The sequence below is a fragment of the Lissotriton vulgaris genome, chromosome 8 (genome assembly GCF_964263255.1).
Source record: "Lissotriton vulgaris chromosome 8, aLisVul1.2, whole genome shotgun sequence".
Lineage (NCBI taxonomy): Eukaryota > Metazoa > Chordata > Amphibia > Caudata > Salamandridae > Lissotriton > Lissotriton vulgaris.
In genome coordinates, this window is record NC_141696.1 from 535,116,894 (window position 1) to 535,138,109 (window position 21,216).

Sequence of the window (21,216 nt, forward strand, 5' to 3'; positions counted from 1 at the left end):
TGCAGCAGACTACAGCCAGCGGCAAGGCCACTTGCCTTCTTTTACAGACCCCCCACCTCCCTGTGTTAAGTTTGTCCTAACAATGGGTTGGGTATTAGTCAGGGGCGGCTCCTCTATTGGAGCAGAGGAGCGTTGCCTCACTTAAGTGCCTCCCAAAGCCCCAGAGATTAAAAATAAAATGGTAATTCATTACCATTTTATGTTTCATTGTTATCTCCTAAATCGACCATCAGGATGGGGTGAGGCCTGCTGAGTGACTGCAGGGAAGAGTGGTGGGCAGAGGGCTGCTTTTGCACGGTTTAAAGTGTGCATGCTCCTTTGGTTGGCTGTCCTGCAACGGCCAGCCACACACATGCACTTTAAACCTCTCAACCCAGCTGTCTTAAGATAGCCAGGTTGGCAGCAAGTGCAGGCGTCCAGTTCTTTCAAAAGCGCTAACAGATGGCACTCCCATCAATCAGGGTACTGCTCACATGCTGATTAACAGCACATGAGCAGGCCAGGATTGGTCGAGGGAGTTTGCTGTGGCCTGTACTGCATTCCCTGCAGAAGAGGTCGTAGTGAAAGGAGGAAGCCGTCGTCACTATCGGTAAGGGTTTTTCTTTATTTTGTTGGACACCCTCCTCCCTCAATAGATGCCAGCCGCCACTGGCATTAGTGCTTGTATTTGGAAGTTGGGAGCTTTTGGCAGTTATAAGGCTGTTAAAGCCATTTGTTTTCTGACTTAGAGCGTGGGATCAGGGCCCTAAATCACTTTGATCATGGCAATACCATGCAGGCCGCAGTGCCTTGAATAAAGCTGGACAAAAACATCTAAATGGAACCAACATCCCCTCTTGTTTGCATTTGAAAAGAAAAAAATGTTTATGAGGAATCTGATTTCAGATAATATGAACCTTCAGGGCCACCATTTTGTAACTAGTGCTGTGACTGCTTATGCAGTAGGTGCCCACTGAACGCTGCATCATCAAAAGATGTGTTTCAATGGTGGCACTTGTCACACCGATAAGGGAAACAACGTAGTTAAGCACACAAGAAATCAATGTGTTAATGTTATATCTGCTGCTCAGCCAGTGTGACTTTGGTGCAGAATGTTAGTGTGAGAGGTGGCAGTGGAATGTTGGATGAGTGAGGGTGTCAGTTGGAAGATGGGCATCACAGTCTATACCCTTCGTACCATGTTCTTGTTGTCCTGGCCAGGCAGCTTGTTTTTGGTTTCTGGGTTTAGTTTGTGTTTTGGGGTGTGGTAGTTTGTGCGTTTTCTTGGTTTGGTTAGAAACTGAGATGATATGTGCATATTTCTTTTATTATCTTTATGGTTTTCTTTGCATGTATTATTTTATCAATTGTTGTACACATGCATGAAATGTCTCCATCTATTATCTTCATGCTCTCGCATCAACAATTTGCTACAGTGATTAGTTGCATGCATTCGTTCTGAAGTCATCATGTTGCACATAATAGTTTTAATGTTGAAAGAATTGTAAAGCACGACAGCTGCCCCAGCAAAGAGGTGTCCCGGCGCTGACAGCAGTGAGGTGGACAAGATCAGGGAGGGACCCCAGGGAAGGCCTACGGAGAGGGAAAGATGAAGGTTTTTATGGCTTTCCTGAATTCTAGGTAATTGGTAAGCTCATGAATGTGGGCAGGCAGCGTGTTCCAAAGGATGGCAACTCTGTTCCAGAAGGAGCGACCTCCAGCACGGATCACTGAAATAATATCGAATTCCAAAATATCAACCTGCAAGAATATCGTGTCCAAAATATCGACTGACAAAATATCGAGTTTCTATCTACAAACAGGTAAGTACAAAAATATCGAGTTTAAAATATCGTTTACAAAAATATAGTTGTAAAAAATATCGACTTTAATAAAAACACTATTAAATTAAATTAATATTAAAAACTAAGTACTAAAATATACTTAAGGATACTTAAATTAACTAATGATAATTAAATAATTAATGAAAGTACAAAAAAAATATTTTATCATATTTCTTAAAACATATATATATATAGTAACAAAATATAATTAAATAATAGACAATATTATTAATATACAATAACAATAGAGTAAAAATTACTATTCCCACTCCAGTGGGTGCAACAGTAGGGAAAGCGTTGGATAGCGTAGGGGTTAAAATTACTATTCGAACTCCAGTGGGTGCAACAGTAGGAAAAGCGTTGGATAGCGTAGGGGTTAAAATTACTATTCCCACTCCAGTGGGTGCAACAGTAGGGAACGAGTTGGATAGCGTAGGGGTTAAAATTACTATTCCCACTCCAGTGGGTGCAACAGTAGGGAAAGCGTTGGATAGCGTAGGGGTTAAAATTACTATTCCAACTCCAGTTGGTGCAACAGTAGGGAAAGCGTTGGATAGCGTAGGGGTAAAAATTACTATTCCCACTCCAGTGGGTGCAACAGTAGGGAAAGTGTTGGATAGCGTAGGGGTTAAAATTACTATTCCCACTTTAGTGGGTGCAACAGTAGGGAAAGCGTTGGATAGCGTAGGGGTTAAAATTACTATTCCAACTCCAGTGGGTGCAACAGTAGGGAAAGCGTTGGATAGCGTAGGGGTTAAAAGTACTATTCCCACTCCAGTGGGTGCAACAGTAGGGAAAGTGTTGGATAGCGTAGGGGTTAAAGTTACTATTCCCACTCCAGTGGGTGCAACAGTAGGGAAAACGTTGGATAGCGTAGGGGTAAAAATTACTATTCCCACTCCAGTGGGTGCAACAGTAGGGAAAGTGTTGGATAGCGTAGGGGTTAAAATTACTATTCCCACTCCAGTGGGTGCAACAGTAGGGAAAGCGTTGGATAGCATAGGGGTTAAAATTACTATTCCAACTCCATTGGATGCAACAGTAAGGAAAGCGTTGGAAAGCGTAGTTGTAATAATTAAAGTAGTAAAAATCACATATTGACCAATTAATCAATTAATATAAATGTATTAACAATTACTATTAAATTATTTAACACATATAAATTACTTATCAATTATTTACTAATTACTATCAATAAATATATTAACATATTTAATTATTATTATTTAAATTACTTCCCACCCTATTCCCCTATAATCCCACAACCCGCTACTGCATTAAATTAGTATAATTTACATATTTACCAATTAATCAATTATTAATAATTATTTTGCAATTACTATTAAATTAATTAACACATATAAATTAATTACCAATTAATTTTAAATTAATATCAATTAATTAATTTACATATTTAATTAATTATAATTAAATTACTCCCCACCCTATTCCCCTATAATCCCACAACCCGCTACTGCATTAAATTAGTAAAATTTACATATTTACCAATTAATCAATTATTAATAATTATTTTGCAATTACTATTAAATTAATTAACACATATAAATTAATTAACAATTAATTTTAAATTAATATCAATTAATTAATTTACATATTTAATTAATTATAATTAAATTACTTCCCACCCTATTCCCCTATAAACCCACAACTCGCTACAGAATTACATTACGCAATTATTATAAAAACAAAATCCATTTAATAAAATTATTTATAACATTAATACACACTTTTCACACATATTATTACATAAAAATACACTATAAAATATGATATATTATTAAAAATTCGATATTTTTTGCTATCTATATTTTATCAGTCGATATTACTTCACTTACCTTAAAAACGATATTTTTGTAGTCGATATTCTGTCCAGTCGATATTTTGTCCAGTCTATATTATTTACTCGATATTATGTCCAAACGATATTTTGGACTCGATATTATGTCTGTGCACCCTCCAGCGCGAACCCTCCTAACCCGGGAAACCACCACCAGGTGTTGTCCCATGTAACGAAGCTGGCGGGGGAAAAGGTAAAAGCAGGTGGGCCAAAATAACAGGTGAGGCAGATTTCGGGTCTTTGAACGCTATACAGAGAGCCTTGAACTCAATCCGCCTGGCCACAGGCAGCCAGTGGAGACGGTGAATGGCGTTTGTCACAAAGGAACTCTACACAAACCAAGGAGAGAGCTTGCGGCTGCATTCTGTACCCTCCGTAGTCTATGTATTTCTGTCTTGTTAGCTCCCAGATACAGTGAACTGGTGTAATCAAGTCTAGACATAATCAAGGCCTGAATCATGATCTGCCTGGCAGGGGCATCAAAGAAGCCCAGGATGGGTTTGCGCCCTCGCAACAGCCCAAAACAGGTTCCAGCCACCTTTTTAGCCTGGGTCTGGAAGTCGAGGGATGATTCCATCCAAACCCCTAAGTTCTTCACTGCCTGCTTGGGGGAGGGGGCAATGCCTGGGCTCTTGGGCCACCAGAGCTCACTGCATTGACCATGGTCTTCCCCCACCAACAACACCTCCGACTAGTTGGCATTATGTTGGAGACAGTTGGCGGTCATCCACTCGGAGACTGCCGCAAGATCACTCGGAAACTTAAGAGCGTCCTGCTTAGAGTGGCTCGAGAGAGTCACCCTTTGCATGCACTATTTTTAATGTTATTCTTTCATTCATTTGTATGAAGAAAGGAGATGTGTTATACCTGCTGCTCAGCCAGTGTGACTGTGGTGTGGAATGTTGGGGTGAGAGGTGACAGTGGAATGTTTCATGAGTGAGGGTGTCAGTTGGAGGATGGGCTGAGCAGCAGGAAGGCTGCTCCTGGTGGGGCTCTACTTTACATCATAACAACTTATCCTGAATAAACCTACTTAATACTTACATGGACTACGAAGCATCCTACTTTCTACGACAGGAAACTTAAAGACAAAGTCTTAAATGTTTGTGAGATTGATGTCATGGCAGTGTTTGTGTCAGCCCAACAGGTGCCATTTCATGGTAACTCGTGTGAGTGGCGCAGCAAGTAATAGGTCAAGTAAGACAGAAGTGATTGAAATTGATGTCTAAACGCGGGCGTCAGCCTTTGGGAACGCTCAGTTGCCTGCAGGTAATGTCACATTAACACAATCCTCCATAAGTGGAATCAAGCATGTGATGCACGTTATTCTGAGAACTGTCTGGTCTCACCCTATGAAGGTTGTAAGAGCCTGAACATAAGGCAGTCTCGGCTGTCATTCCCACAAAGAGAGTGACTCAGAGAAGGCGCTGTGAGGTTTTGAACACAATAACCGCACCTCATTCCATCTTGAAAGCAAACAATTTCACAGTTTCCTTTTTAATTGGTTTGCATTACAGAGGCCTTTTACAAATAGCCCTCTGCGCCATAAACAAGTCCCTTGAACGGCCCTGCTTAGCACTAATAACGCTCAAGGTGGCCCTGAGAAAGACATATATGTCTGTCTAATGTTTCTGGAAAGAGTCCGGGCCTTGTCTAGATTCATCTATCCAATTAAAAAGTTTTTCTAAAACCTGTCGACAAAACACCTTTTCCAGGTTGTCGAACAAACAAATAAGACGATAACTAGGGATGGCTCAGTACCCCTTTCTGAACAAGAGAATTGTTTCGGCTCCACGCCATGCCATACCTCGGGTATTCTGTCTCCTGCCATAATCCTATTAGATAACACTTTTACATAAGGTCCCCACACAGTTAGGCGAGACTAAAGCAGATCCCCGGGGACTTTGTCTGGTCCTAGGACTTTCCAAGATTTCACGGACTTAATGGATCTAAGTTCTCATTTAATGTGAATTGTATTGGAACACAATCCTTTGTAATTACTAGGCCAACTTTGAAGCTGGGGAACTAGGTTTGAGTCTGAGGGAGGCTCAAGCATCCTGTGATTCTGGGTAAATCACTTAAATCTCGTGGTCCCTAAAAATAAAAAATGAACGAATGTGTCCGTCTGTAATACAACTGGTGCTCATGTAAAGCGCTCTGATACCTTCTTCGGGTAGAGTTCGAGCGATCAAAAACTGCAAAAAAACTAACAAAAAAATGCATTCAAACTACCATAGTATCACATTGGATAAGCAACTTATAGGGTCACGGTTCAAGTGCAATGGTAACGTGAGTGTGTGCACAACACATTTAAACTTTGGCCATCTTTTGGAAATTATCACACCCATGTGCCCCGTTTTTATAACTCTCAAAGTTAAGTGCGAATTCTGAATGGAAAAAAGATGTGCATTGTTTGTAAATACTCACAAAGTGTAAGATTTGCGAAAGCTTATTACATTCGCAACGGCCACTCACCCCAACGAAGAGGCACTCCGAGGCGCCCTAGCGGAGGCCCGTGGAATCAAACAAATGAGACGAACTCATCGTTCCACAAACAAATAGGTCCAGAGGAAACTGGGTTTGCCAACTTTGAAGCACAACTTTTTTTTGCAAACCATTATTTAGTTGCAATGGGTAGTACTGTGGGCTCATGGTATTTTCTGAAATGTAAAAGTGTCAATAGTACTGCACTGCCACTTTTTTTGAGAAAAACATTACATTTCAGAAAGTACCGTGAGCCTTCTCACAGCAGTACTCTGATACCTTACAGGTAGGAACATGCAGTTAAATATATTATGCCCCCCATTGGTGTGTACAACATTTATTTTCAACATGGTGTTATAGTTGGACTCTGGAAAGTATTATGGGGGTCACGGACTTGTCCGGACACAGTGAGAGTCAGGGTCAGACTCCCAGTAGTGAGCACCGGGAGTTTCCCCAGTAGGCCGGAAGGGTGGGGGCCAGGTTTGTTGCTGGGGGCCGGTTTTGCAGCAGTTATGTCTGTTTGGCCCATTACTGCTTCACCGTTTTTGTTCTCTCTGTATTTCAAGTGTCTCTGAATCATTGTGAAGAGTGTTAAAAGAAATGCAAAGTAAATAAAATGAAATAAGCTTACAGGCACATTCACTCGTTCAGATTATCCTCGCCTTTTCTGCTTCGGATTTCAAAATTCAAGTTTTCACATTCTGATGAATGTTCTTTTTTGGTGGAAGTTACTATCCATTGAACCAGTCTCCGTGCGATTTTCAGGACCACCACCAACTACATAGCTTTTCAAAAGATCTTAAGACTTTCCTTTCAGCAGCTAATATTGATCCTTGGCACTGTATCTCTACCCTGTGTTTTTAGTTCAAAACAAGGTCACCTTTGTGTGGCAAAGTGATATATCAGATTAACAATCACCTTCTCTTCCTGCAGATCGAACCTAGGAGATGGTCAATATTGCCTATTCCTCAACACAAATAAGGACAATGTAGTTAACATTTTTTAAAAACATAATGCGGCATCAAAGAAAAGTCACTTTTTTCAAAGTTGTTTTCAATTACTTTTTGAATAAGGAATATTACTGGTGAGCACGTCGCATATCATTAAACAAACATTTGTGAAGTCAATATGTCTCGCCTGTGACAGGGCTTTTACCTGTGCCAAATCGTTTTCCCTCTATCTGGCAGCAGTGTCTGTGCATGCAAGGCCGGCATCTTGAAGTGTTTTTTATAAATAGCAAAGTTTCCAAGATAATCACTGGACATGCGCATAAGTCGGCCTGTTGAATGATTTCTGTTACTAATTATTTTTAAAAATTCCAAGAAGGCAACTGCACATGCACATGCAAGTTGACCACCTTGGAATAGTTTTTGATCAAGCTTAGGAGAAAGTCTCCCAACAAGGCCAGCACCAGAATGTCTTCATGAAAACTGTTTCAAGATGGTTGAAGTATATGGGCATTCGTCATTGGGCAAGGTGGTCATCTTGGAATGCACTTTTGTAGGTTGAAGAACGAGCATTTCAAGGTGGCATGGGTGGCCTTCTTGGAATGGTTACAAAAAATGTAAGATGGTCTCCTACCACTGGAATATTGGTGGGTGGTTGAAGAATCATAGTGGGGGAAGTGTGCAAGTTAATTGATAAATAAAGAGAATATAAAAACAAGAGAACATTGTGGAAAAGGAGGGCTGCAGGGAGAACAAGGAGAGAAACATATGCTTAGAAAATAGTCCCTCGTGTATTGCAGTGGAAGGTCCTAATATCAGCAGCAGAAAAATAGAACTTTAACAATCAAAACACAGTGACACCAAAATGCTCCCTATGTGTGACAAAATATTGGGGAGGAAAGCCATTTAATCAGTAGCAGAGAACTAAGACAGATGATACAGCTATAGAATCAGGAACAAGGGGCATATCTTAAGGCCACTGCATGTCTAAATCGTATTCAATCGATCTGTTGCTGCCTTTAGGTGAGATCTTAGAAAGGAGGAACAGAAATGCCCCTTTCATTAAAAAAAGTGCCTGAACTCAGTGCAAATAGAGTTCAGGCAATAGACACAGGTACATTGCCAGAGAACAGTATGATTAAAACTTCTTTTTAGAAATGCCCATGGTAGTCAAAACTCTTTAGAAACATTTGTTTCGGCAGGCACTCCCATTTTCGTCTGATTCAATTAAAATGTAATCACATAATGCCTCATGAACAGTGCTCATGTAGTTCTGACGTAACTGCACATCAGCTGTGCTTTGCCCGGACACTTATCTGATAAACGCAGGTGAATTATCTTTATGATCCCCTGGGAGAAAATTAATAATTGCTACTGTAATCAGATGCAGAATTACACATTACCTCCTCGTCCTGTCTTCCTCGCCACAGTAATTACCCACGAGCCTCCGGCTCCACACAGAACTCCAAGTATAAAAAAACGCTCTAGTCTCCCTCCTCCAAGATGGCCCCCAGTGGCTCCAGCCAATCCTATAAAGGGATACAGATACAGCCAATCGACCTGTTCTTTTTTTCTGCACTTCTCCAAGTGCTGTGTTTCCTGCTGGTCAGGTGAGTGGGGCTGGGGTCCTGCTTGAGCAGTCCCCTTATGTCCTAGGGTATCTAGTTTGGGGGAAGTAGTTTTGTGTATGCTGTGTTTGAAATAAGGTTGTTTTTTTTCCCCTTCTTCTGCCTCCACACCTCTTGTCCTGCTTAGCGGACTTTCGTGGCGTTTTCGGCTTTTGTCATTGTGTTGTGACGTACGGGACGCCTGGAGTCCTGCTTTGCCGGTTGTTTGGGAAGTGAGTTTTCCTTCCCGGCCGCGGGTCCTGCTCAGCGGACGTAGCGCGGCCAGGTGCGCTTGCTATGGGGGCCGGAGGCTCCCGGTCTCTTGCCTACCTGTTTCCGGGGGCGGATGCGCTTGTTATGGGGACAGGTGGCTCCCAGTGGCGTTCTTGTCCGCTGCCATCTCTGTGCATTTTTCACTGAATGAAGGGGGAGCGCCTTCGGGTCTCCGTTGCTTCTGCCCCCGTGACGGTCTGTGGCTGCATTGCGCGTGCGCGCGGCTCTGCATACGGCATTTATGGTATTTTGTAATTGTCGAGGGCTGGTTTATTGGTTGCCTAGCAACCTTGGGTCCTTTTTATACCGGGCGTGTTGTCTCTTTCATTGCCTGTGTTTGTTCCACTCATCCCTTGTGTGTGGCTGTGATGGAGCGCGATTCTATGACTGTTCCTGCTCCTGGTTCCTTGGATGGGCCTTCGGGTTCTGGGATGGCGATTCCTTCTATGGAATTGTTGCAGCTGATGAATAATTCTGCTGTGGCTGCTGCATTACAGGGTCTGGTGCCTGTTTCTCCTGATGAAAGGGCGAATGTTGATGGTGCTGCTGCTGCTGATTCTGACACTGAGGAGGACATTGATGTCAGGGGTCGCTTTGTGCAAGGTGCCGACCTGTAGGAGGTGCTGGGTCACATTCGCGAGAACTTGGTGTTTCCTGCCTCTGCGGTGCCCTGGTAGTCAATCTGTTTTCGCTATATCAGTGTCCTGAGCCTGGTACATTGTCTTTACATTCTTCTGTTTTGAAAGTCTTGGATGAATGGAAGGATGTGGTCAAGGGTTCATATCCGCGTTTTTTGAGTACACGGTACCCACTGCTGGATTGCTGTGAAAAACCCTTCCTCGGTAGAGGTGGGTTCTTTGCTGGCCAGCATGTCTTCTCATGGGGCTGTTGTTTCGGAGGTTTCTTCTCCTGCTGACCCGGTTGACCGTTACGTGGTTGGTGCAGTGTAGCGCTCTTTTGCGGCTGCATAATTTTCTATCCGGGCTACTGCCTATCCATCTTACATGATCCTATCTTTGCTGAAGGATTTTCAATCTATCGCTGAATTGTTGGTTCAAGGGGAAGATATTTCTTCTACTCTGGCGATGATGGAACAACAGGTGCGCATGCCATCTGATGTTTCCTTTGTTCGTTGGAGGTGGCGGCTTCAGCGGCTGGGTCGTCTGTGGCTGCGAGGCGTCAGTTGTGGCTTCGCTCCTGGTAAGCGGATGCTGCACAGTAAAGTCTCCTGATGAAGTTCCCTTTTTCGGGTGTTAAGTTGTTTGGTCCTCCTTTGGATGACATGGTGAAGAAGACTGCGGTAGACCGCAAGCTCCTTGCTCCTGTGCGTACTGGTCGATTCCATGCCTTTGGTTCCCGGCGAGCTTTTGGTCCATCTCGGAGGGGCCGTGCTGGTCAGCCCTTTCTTGGAAGGGGGCGTGGCCGGGGTGCTCCTTCCTTTGACAGACTCTTGGCGAGAGACTGTGTCAGACCTGTGGGTTCTTCGAGTGGTTTCAGAGCGTGTGCATCTTGGGTTTACCCAGACTCCCCCAGACTGTTTCGGAACCACACCTTGTCCCAGTGACCCTCTAAGGCGGTTAGCACTTTTGGAAGGCATCGAATCCCTGGTGTCCGAAAATGCGTGGATTCCGGTGCCCTGCGATCAGTTGGGCGTATATTCCGTCCTGTTTCTGGTCTCCAACCGCACCGGGGATCTTCGGCCTGTGATGGACCTGTAGTGGGTCAATACTTTCATCCCTCACTGTATATTCAAAATGGTTTTGCTACAGTTGATCCTTCCTCTGGTGTCTCAGGGCGTTTTTCTAGCATCCTTGGACTTGAGGGATGCTTATCTGCATGTGCCTGTTCATCCCGACTCTCAGCGGTTTCTCTGGTTTTGCGTCCTGGGTCTAAATTACCAGTTCCAGGTATTGCCTTTTGGACTCTGCTCTTCTCCCAGGATCTTTACTATGGTACTGGCTCCTCTTATTGGGCATTTGTATGTTTCCTTATCTGGATGACATTTTTGTTTCTGCTTCTTCTCTTTTGGGGCGGAGTTGCATATCCGGAGTGTGTGCCTTGTCCTGACGCATCACGGGTTCCTGGTGAATGTTCCGAAGTCCTCCCTGGTTCCTGCGCGGGACTTGACTTTCATTGGGGCTCTGTTCATGACTCAGTTGGGAATGGGAATGGGGTTCCTGCCCCTGCTCGGATTCTGTCACTGTTGTCTACTGTGCGGTCCGTGTTGTCGGGGCCTTCTCATCCTGTGAGCTTGTAGTTACGGGTTCAGGGACGGATGTCTGCATCCTTGTTGACCGTACCTTGGGCTCGTCTTCACATGTATCCAGTGGTGTCCCTCATTTTGTTGCATTGGGACCCCTTTAACCTGGATCCGTGGGTTTTGATACCTGTGTCCGTGGATGTTCGAGTGGTCCTGGATTGGTGGTTGGACGAGGGTCGTCTGTCATGGGGCCGCAAGTTTCTGGTTGTTCCCACCCGGATTCTCACTACCGTTGCCGGCCTGCTGGGATGGGGGCTACTCTGGGGGATTCAACGACTCAGAGTGATTGGCCTCGGTCTGTATTGTCTTGTTCTTCCAACTACGAGGGGCTATTGGCCGTCCTTTTGGGTCTGTTGGCCTTATCGGATCTTCTTCTGGTTCACCATGTGCGAGTCCAGACGGACAGTCAGGTGGTGTTGTCCAATGTCGACCTTCTAGGGGGGTGCGGGGTTCGTTCCCTCAGTTGCCTCGGCCGTCGGATTTGTTGTTGGGCGGAGTTGATCCTGGCGTTCCTATCTACGTTTTACCTGCCGGGCCCATGGGGAAAACTGTGGCGGATTGTCTGAGCCGGGTGTTTCCTTCCATGGGGTCCTTGTCCCTCACACGATTGATTTTTGGGAGGTTACGGAGGATGTTTGGTTCTCTGATTGTGGACCTGTTTGCTTCCCGGTACAATGCCATGATCCGCTGCTTTTGCACTATTATGCCTTGCGGGATGCCAGGCGAGTGGACGTGCTGTCATTCCTTTGGCCAGAGGGTCTGTTGTATGACTTTACCCCTGTTCCCCTGATTCCGATGTCTTGCAGATGATCAAGAGGGAGGGGTCGTTTGTCCTTCTGTTTGCTCCGGGTTGGATACGTCGCCCTTGGTATCCCCTATTGCGGGAATTGGCTGTATCTCCGGGCTGGACGTTACCGTTTGTGCCTTATCCTCTGTTGGGTCCTCTTCTACCTCTGCCTGTGTTCCGGTCCCTGGGTCTGCGGGCCTGGCTCTTGGTGGGGATCGCTGATGCGTGCAGGTTGTTCTTTTGCGGTTGCTGGCGTCATTCAGCAATCTCGGAGGCCTTCTACTCTTAAGTCCTACGCTAAGCATTGGGATAACTTTGCCTCTTGGTGTGTGTGTCACAGGCTGTCGTTGGCTTCTTTGGACCCTGCTCAGATTCTGGATTTTTTACTTGTTGGTTTCCTTTTGGGCTTGGCCATTTCCACTCTCAGGGCTCAATGGGCCGCCATTCAGGCATTTCATGTCCTGCCTTTGGTTCAAATTTCTACTTTGGTGGCTCAGCTTTTTAAGTCGCTTTCTTTGCCACGTCCCCGTCCTATCTTCTGTTCTCCTCCTTGGGACCTTATTCTGGTTTTGCGTTCCTTGCAGTCGGCTACTTTCGAGCCTTTGGTGTCAGTGGGCCTGAAGTTCTTGACACCCAATGTGGTGTTACTTGTGGCTATTGCATCTGCCAGGTGTATTGGTGTGCTGGGTGCCTTCCTGCGGTCTGCTCCATTTTTTGTCTTTTTGTCTGATCGTGTAGTCTTGCGCCCTCATCATACGTTTTTCCTGGGGTGGATTCTTAGGTTCACCGTTCTGCTGAAGTGGTTCTTCCGATTCTTTGTCCGGATCCTTCCTCGGCTGAGGATTGCCTTCTCCGTCTGTTGGATGTGCGTCGTGCATTGTTGGTTTATTTATCACGCACTTCTTCCTTTTGTATGGTTGACGATTTATTTGTCAGTTTTGGTTTGTCTCATCAGGGCCTGAAGCCCTCCCTGTCCACTGTCAGTCGTTGGATTACGGTGGCCTTACTGTTGGCTTATGGTTCTGTTTCTGTCCTTCCCCCCTCTACCACCACATAAATCAGCTGCAGAGTGCCTCAGGGCTCCTTCCTGAGCCCCACCTTCTTCAACATCTACAAGGCCCGCTTGCAACCATCTTCAGAAACCATGGACTCCACATCATCTCTTAAGGCAATGACACCCAGCTGATTCTCTCTCTTACAGACGAACCCATAGCCACCAAGAACAACTTTCACAGTTGAATGAAAGCAATAGCCACCTGGATGAAGGACAGCTGCCTCAAGTTCAACTCAGACAACACCGAAGCCCTCATCCTGGGCCCCACCCCCTAAGCCTGGGATGACTCCTGGTAGCAAGCAGCACTTTGAACCTCCCTACACCCATGTACCATGCACAAAACCTTGCCATCATCCTGGACTCCTCACTCTCAACGAACCACCAGATCAACGCGGTCTCATGCTCCTGCTTCCACATGCTCCACCTTGTCCTGAAAATCTTCAAGTGGATCCCCACCTAGTCCAGGAAAGCAGTCGCCCATGCACTTGTCAGTAGCAGACTGGACTACGGCAATGCACTCTATGCCATCACCAAGCAAAAACTCCAAAATGAACTGCAGAACATCCAAAATGCCTCTGCCAGACTCATCCTGAACACCCCCTGCTGCAGCCACATCACTGCCCCCCTGAGAGACCTCCACTGGCTGCTGGTCAACAAACGAATCACCAATAAACTCCTCACACACGCCTACAAAGCCCTCCACAATGCCAGACCTGCATACCTCAACCATCACCTCTCCTTCCACACTGTCAACAGTCAACTTCGCTCCGCCCATCAGGCCCTGGCCACCATCCCACGGATCCTCAGGACCACTACTTGAGGAAGAGCTTTCTCCTACCTCACTGCAAAGACCTGGACCTCCCTACATCAGCATCTCCAGCAATCTCCATCTCTGCCTTAATTCAGGAAGGGCCTCAAGACCTGTATCTTCGACTGACAGCAAATCTCCCCTCCCCCTCAGCGCCTTGAGAACATTACGGGTGAATAGTCGTGCTTCACAAGAACACGGATTGCTTGATATTCCAAGGAGTGTACATGAACACAGAGCCATGGGAAACCTGCCTTTGGAGCTACTGCACATAGGTGCGTCTAACTTAAGAAACCAACAGGAGGACCTTACGCTCAGGATGCATGATCCCAAAGGAGACTTACACATGATGCTAGATTCAACCCTTGTCACTTCCCTAGGCCTCATGGTATTGCACATATGCCCCCGCCCCCAGGTCTGCCATGCATGCAGTTCATGAGCGGTAGCAGTCCACAGCACCTCCGAAGGCATTGGGGCGTGAACACTGATTTCTGCTAGCTTTGGTTGGTGAGTTCCAAAACAAACCTTCCACAGTTGATAGTCACCTAACTTAAAATCAGGCAGCAAGTGCACTGCCTATGCTTGACTCAGTGGTTGGTTGGCAGAACGCAGGTAGTGGCACTGCTACAGAGTGCACCTTGTGGTCCTTTAGCCAAGCCTCCAAATCATCAGACAGGAGCAAATGAGTAGGACTTCAACAAGAGGAGGCTAAGGCTTGAGTAAGACTACTGCCCTCTCACACCAAAGTTAAATGGGGCATTAGACCAAGCTATTTTGTAACACAAGGTAGCCTATTTTATCCAGAGACGTGGGGTCTTGAAAAATACTCTAGCAACCTCCCATCTTTGAATTGCCGTTTTCATGAGAGAACAGTAAAACAGAAATCCAAAACAATCAAAAGTTATTAGACACTAAAGCAGCCCGACAATAGCAAGGGTTGCAATAAACATTTAAACACGTTAACTTGAGTATGGATGGCCACTGGTTTATGAGCATAAATGCATATGTTAACTATGGTTAATCCTTACCTGTTCCGTTTGCCAGTGCTGGAGTAGTCAGACTTTTCGTATTAGCTGTAAAAAAAATGTGCAAAGCAAATTAGTACCAACCAGTCCTTAACCCAAAAGCTCAATTTTGTCATTAGTGGGGTTTCTTTCTCTTTAGGATAGGTTGTCGTCTAGGCGATGGGTTACGAGTGAATTTTACCTCCACGCACATGCAATAATTGCCTTCTTTCTGTTCTGCCAACCAGGCGTGAGAGTTGTGGATCAGATGCGAGTATCATGCAGTGACACAGATGCATGTGTTTGCCGATGCAAAACTCCACCAATGCTAACAATTTATCTAGTCCTAGCCAGCAGATGGATAGCAGACAAATGTTGCTCAATTATCCCAAGATTGTACTGAATAATCCTAAAACAACACAAAATACACCTCCACCAGTCACAATGGAGCAGCCGAAAATCCTTGAAAACAAGTATTGGCAAATTCAAATGGACTTTCTTATGTCATACTTGCTAGTTTTGCTTAAATTATTGTTGAAGGAGAAAGATCTTGTTTTTTTTTATTTATTTAGCTGAGCAATAAATCTGAAATGTAAAGGAAACAGATCTGGAATGTTATGTCTGTATTCCCCCAAAGTTCCAGCAGGGCATGGACGGTGCTGTTTTTTTGTGGGGGTTTTTGCCATTTCCAGTGCGTGCCTGTTTTCCAGGCGCTGCCATGGGACAGGCAAAGGACTCTCTGCTTTACACGGGTTCAACTTGTATTAAGGCGGGCGGTCCTTGCGCGGCTTTGGCTGTGTTGGCGGTGCTGTGTTGACAGAGAGCGGGCGCAGCACCACCAAAGTCGTAATCAGCCCCGAACATGTTTGCTTCCACAGCGTTCCTCCGTTATTGACATTGAACAGAATGAGAAAAAGAAAATACTACAGATTTTGTATTTTATAAATGCTGTGAAAAACACCGTACAAGAAACACTTATTTTGTTTTGCACCCTATATTCCGAGTGGCTTTATCACGATTGCAATACCGTCAAATTGCAATACCGTCAAATTTAGTTAAAAAAAACAACTAAATCTTCATATCTCTTTGCTGAACAAAACAAATCCAGGCCCACATGAAAGCAAATAGATGAAAAGGGCAGACGCTGCGACGCAAAATCCATTCTCTGCACTTGTATTTTTAGAAGTATTGATGACGCGAGGTCTTCGGAGAAGCTAACGCTTCTGAAGCATTCCAAAATTATACAAAATGACCAGCAGGTGGCAACACCCACCTGTAAAAGAGATAATTTGCTCCAATACGAAGGGAAACAATTAAATATTGAGCGCACAAGTGGTTGAGGCAGTAAGTGAACACAAAATAATGGCGCTATGTGACGACACCAGTCTCAAAATGTCTACCAGCTTTAGGAGTGTACAGGGTCCTTTCAGAGATAATACATTCCTTTTTTTTTTTTTTTTTGTAATATTTTTATTGAAACATTTTTAAAAACAATTCCCCCCCCCCCATATTACAGACATCAAATTTTCAACACAAAATGCATATATTATATAACCTATACAATACAGAGTAAAATTAAATGCCAGGCAAATACATTCTTACAACAGTGCTCCCCAAAATTTGTGCTTAAGAGGAAGAGAAAGACAGAAAAATATAAATAAATAAGTAAATAAATAATAAAAAAAAAAAAAGAGAGAGAAATAAAAAAAAAAAAATGGACAGGCCAATCCTGCCTACAGCTATTTAGCCAACCCCTACTCTATTTTGCTTATACTTCCACCTCGTGATGGGTTGCCATATCTCCTCTCCCAATTTTTTTGCTCTTTTCCCCTTTCTCTCATATATAGCCTTCTCTAGGTTATATGCCGCTAGTAATCTAGCTATCCATGTTTGGAATGTAGGAGGTGTCTTATCAAGCCAAGCCTGAGCAATACAAATTCTATATACAGCTGCCACCATAAACAAAAACTTTGTAGAATCATTTTCTACTTCCTCAGTCTTCACCCCCAGCAATAATCTTTCGTTGCTTAATTTTATCTTAATCTCGAGAGCTTTCCCCAGGAATTCTTCTATGGCCGTTTTCAGGGTGTACAGCTGTGGGCATTGGGCGAACATATGTACTATATCAGCTTCCGTAGAATTACATCTAGAACATGTAGTACCTTCTGTCCCACCCCACTGCGCTATTTTTGCCGGCGTGTAATAGAGACAATATAATGTTTTGTAGTGCTGTGACTGCAGCGTGGCCGAGCATAAAACCGTTCTTCCTAAATCTAGGGACTTCTGAAATCCTTCCGGGGAGGTCCCCACTTTTTCTGTCCATTTTTTTGAAAATTTCTCTCTGTCATCTACTTTGTATGCGTACAATTCTGCATGTATCTGCCGTATCTTACAATGTTTGCTTTGTTCTATACAATCTAATAGCCTACAGTGTTTAAAACCTAACCGACCACCCTTTTTATCCCTCAAGTAGCTCCTCACCTGTAAATACTTAAAGAAAGTGTTAGTGGGTAATTCAAATCTGCTTTGTAAAACTACAAATTCTACTATATCTCCTTCTATATCCAGGAGATCCCCTATTTTCCTGATACCCCTCTCATTCCATATCCTCATCGTTCCATCCCTAAAGATGTCCCCCGGAAGGGTTTCATTATCTATTAACCTAGTATATCTGCTAAATCTGCCTATACCCACTTTTTTCACCACAGCTTTCCAGATCATATATACAGCTTTTAGTGTTTTAAACCTGGTGTTCTTAAAGAGTCTATAATCAATTGTGTTCAGGAGACCATCAACCGCGGCCTCCCCCATTATGGTTCTGTACACATTTGTATATTCCCGACTCCCTCCGATTAGTCCTTGAAAGTATTGCAGAGCTGCTGCCCAATAGTACAATTTGAAATCCGGTGCTCCCCATCCCCCTTTCTCCCGTGTAAGTGTCATATGTCTGTAGGCCCTTCTAGTTTTCCCTTGTGCCCATACTAGTCTATTAAGTATTTTTTCCAGCTTAGTAAACCAAAATTGTTCGAAAAATAGAGGTATAGCCCTAAACAGATAAAGAAGTTTAGGTAGCGTAACCATTTTGATTACATTTATGCGACCCAATAGTGTCAAGTGCAGGTTGTGAATTCTTTCTGTGTTGCTTTTTACCTTAGTTAATAATGGTTCCATATTTATTTTCACTAACTCCGCCAAATCTGCCGACACTCTTACTCCTAAATATACTGCCTCCTTTACCACTCTGGTGTACACAGGGTGTAAATTCATTCAGAATGATCTGGGTTTTCCCTTTATTAATTGAGTATCCTGATAAGCCCCCAAAAACTGCTGCTTCCTGCTCTATTTCCCTGATGGCCCTTCCTGGTTCCGGAGTTATCAGTGCCACATCGTCTGCGTATGCAAATACTTTGTACTCTGTCTCCTGTATCACTATTGGCGAGATGTTAATGTTACCTATTAGTCTCCTGAGAAACGGATCTAGATATAAGGCAAAGAGTAGGGGTGATGCCGGGCAGCCCTGTCTAGTTCCACGTGTGATCTTTACCGTTTTAGTATATGTCTTGTTTATTTTCACCCTCACCTTTGGCTGCAAATACAACACCTGTATAGCACTAATAAACCCGTTGCCTATGTCAAACCAGTCCATTACATTCCACAAAAACTGCCAGGAGACCCTGTCAAATGCTTTTTCAGCATCAAGGAATATGGCTGCGACAGGGTCTCCTGCTACCTCAGCAGCATCTAGTATAGTAATTAACTGCCTGGTGTGCTGAGTAGTCCCTTTCCCGGGAATAAAACCGTGTTGTGTCTTGCTTACTAGTTTCTCGATAACTCGACTCAATCTTTGTGCTAGAGCTTTGGCATATAATTTTGCATCTGCATTCAGGAGAGTGATAGGTCTATATGACCCTGGGTCTAGTGGGGGTTTATCCTTTTTCAGTATCACAATAATATTTGCATCATCCCAAGACTGAGGTGCTGATTTTTGCAACTGTGCCTGTCTAAAAGTCTCCAGCATATTTTCCCCAAGTCTTTCCCAAAATGTTTTGTAAAATTCAGCTGGTATTTGATCTGGCCCTGTAGCCTTGCCTCCTGGTAAGTTATTCACTGCCATTTTAATCTCTTGCAATGTTAGCGGTAGATCTAATTTGTCTCTTTCTTCCCTGACCAGTTTCTCATGCGATATCCCTGTCAGGTAGTCCCTGCACTCATCCCCTATGTCCTCCGGTTTCTGATCATATAATTTCTCGTAAAATTCTCTAAATACCTCCTGAACCTCTTCTGTCTTGTTTACCACTATCCCATCGCTATTACTAATTTCTTTGATTTCCCCTGCAGCCAGATTTTGTTTAATTCTAATAGCTAAGAGATGACCTACTCTCTCACTGTACTCATAGCACTTTTCTTTCTTAGCAAGGTAATTCCCCGCCGCCTTTGCCAAGAGGGCTTCTCCCGTTTCTGCTTTCTTAACTTCTATTTCCAGTATAAGGTCCTCTATTTCAGTTGTGTGTTGTCCCCGCACTGCACAGCTTAATTGTTCTTCTAAACTATTCATCTCTTTTACCCATCTGTCCAACCTTGTTCTCTCCATCTTACTCTTTTTTAAGGTATAGCTCAGGGTTTCCCCCCTTATTCCGGCCTTAAATGTATCCCAGACGGTTTTAGCTGGAGCCGATCCCCTGTTTATTTCCCAGAACTGTGTGATCCATTTATTCATCCTGTTGATATATTCTTCCTCTTTCAGTAATCTTCTCTCAAATGTCCAAGTGCAGGGTTTAATACTCCCTCTGTCTACCCTTGGGATGGTTATTACCAACAGATTATGGTCCGAAATCATTCTCGGTATTCGCTCTATCTGGGCCCCGTTTATTATATCATTAGACACTATGATATAATCTAATCTGGCAATCATTTTGTGGGGTGCCGAATAAAAGGTAGCTCCTGACCCGAATGGGTTGCGTTTAGACCAAAAATCTGAAAGAGCATTATTCTGCAGCATATTGATTACAGCATTACATATTTTCTTCTTCCTGCCTACGTATCTCCCCCCTCCTGCTCCCCCCAAGCCATGCAAACCGTTTATGTTGAAATCACCGCACAAAATTACCGGCTCTATCCAGAGTGCGAGTTCCTGATCTAGCCATTCAAACATTTCCGGGTTGTCGTCATTTGGGCCGTATACAGATACTATTGTTAAATTCCCAGCAGTGGTTTCCCCTTCAATGATAACCCATCTCCCCTCAGAATCTTCCTTTTTCCTTCTAAGTTTAATAGCCCCTCTCCTTGCTAATATAGCCACCCCCTCAGAGATAATACATTCCTATGGGGACGAACTTATGGTGCTTATATGTTTAACATATATTCTAACTTTGTCCAAATAAAAGTATGTCTACCACCAAAGGACCAATTTTAGGCGGCATCAAACATGTCAAGAGTGCACTTTCATGCGAGAAGGACACCCAAAACACCACATATTTCATGAAGGGGCGGAAAATAAGTTTCCACATACAGCACATTAATTTAATTTAATTTTAAATGTGAAAAAGAGTAAAAAAAATATAAAGTGCAATGTCACACTCTCCCTGCTCAAAGGGATTTTCCAATGAGGGCATTCTGCTGGGTCTAAAAGTAGTGGCTCCGGACCTTGAAATGTACACACACATTAATAGCCTGGATCTATGTATGGAAAAAAATAGACGTGTGAAGACCTAAAAGCGTCTTTTGAAGAGAGCAAGCTCGGATAAAAGAGATTATTATGATTATTGTTGGCAGAGTTTAGAAAAGGGAGACAATTAAGAAAGGACTGGGTGCACCAGAGTCTGTCCTAAATCCTAAACGTATGTGCATAAATAGGCCGATAGCGCTTTGAAACTCCACAACCTTGTCCGCAGAAATTAGTATTGGCGGTTTTTTCAATGATGGAAAATCCGTAAGTATGATGGATTTTACGTTATCATACGTTTAGGGTTAGGAACAGGTAAGGAGCATTATGGAGGAGTGGGGTTAACAGAAACATTGTTAAGTATTTAGAAACATTTTGGGAGTAGTTTTCTACCTTTCAAACACTTTAAACTGCTTCTATTATAAGCAAGTCTAAGTGCCCTCTCAGGGTAAAAACGAAACAAACAGGAGAGGGGAATTCTTCGGGTGAAAAAGATGTCTATGTGGAGAAATAGAAAGTGAAATGTGCAAATGTTCATGTCTGCATGGTCTTTCGTGCTGACTTTTTAACAAGTGGAACATGTGCATCAATAAATCTGTGGGAAGTTTGAGTGCTCCCGGATTACCAGTACTGTCACAGATCGCCAAGA

At 43.8% G+C, this 21,216-nt stretch overlaps 1 protein-coding gene across 4 annotated transcripts in view; it reads right to left on the bottom strand.

Moving 5' to 3' along the window:
* The window catches only part of ADGRG2 (adhesion G protein-coupled receptor G2), a 988,790-nt gene that overhangs the window by 571,507 nt on the left and 396,067 nt on the right, over nt 1-21,216 (bottom strand). For all 4 annotated transcript variants that reach the window (XM_086934346.1, XM_086934348.1, XM_086934347.1 and 1 more), the window contains exon 6: nt 14,930-14,974. In XM_086934346.1, the coding sequence (XP_086790472.1) occupies nt 14,930-14,974 (45 nt within the window). The remainder of the gene's footprint in view (nt 1-14,929; nt 14,975-21,216) is intronic.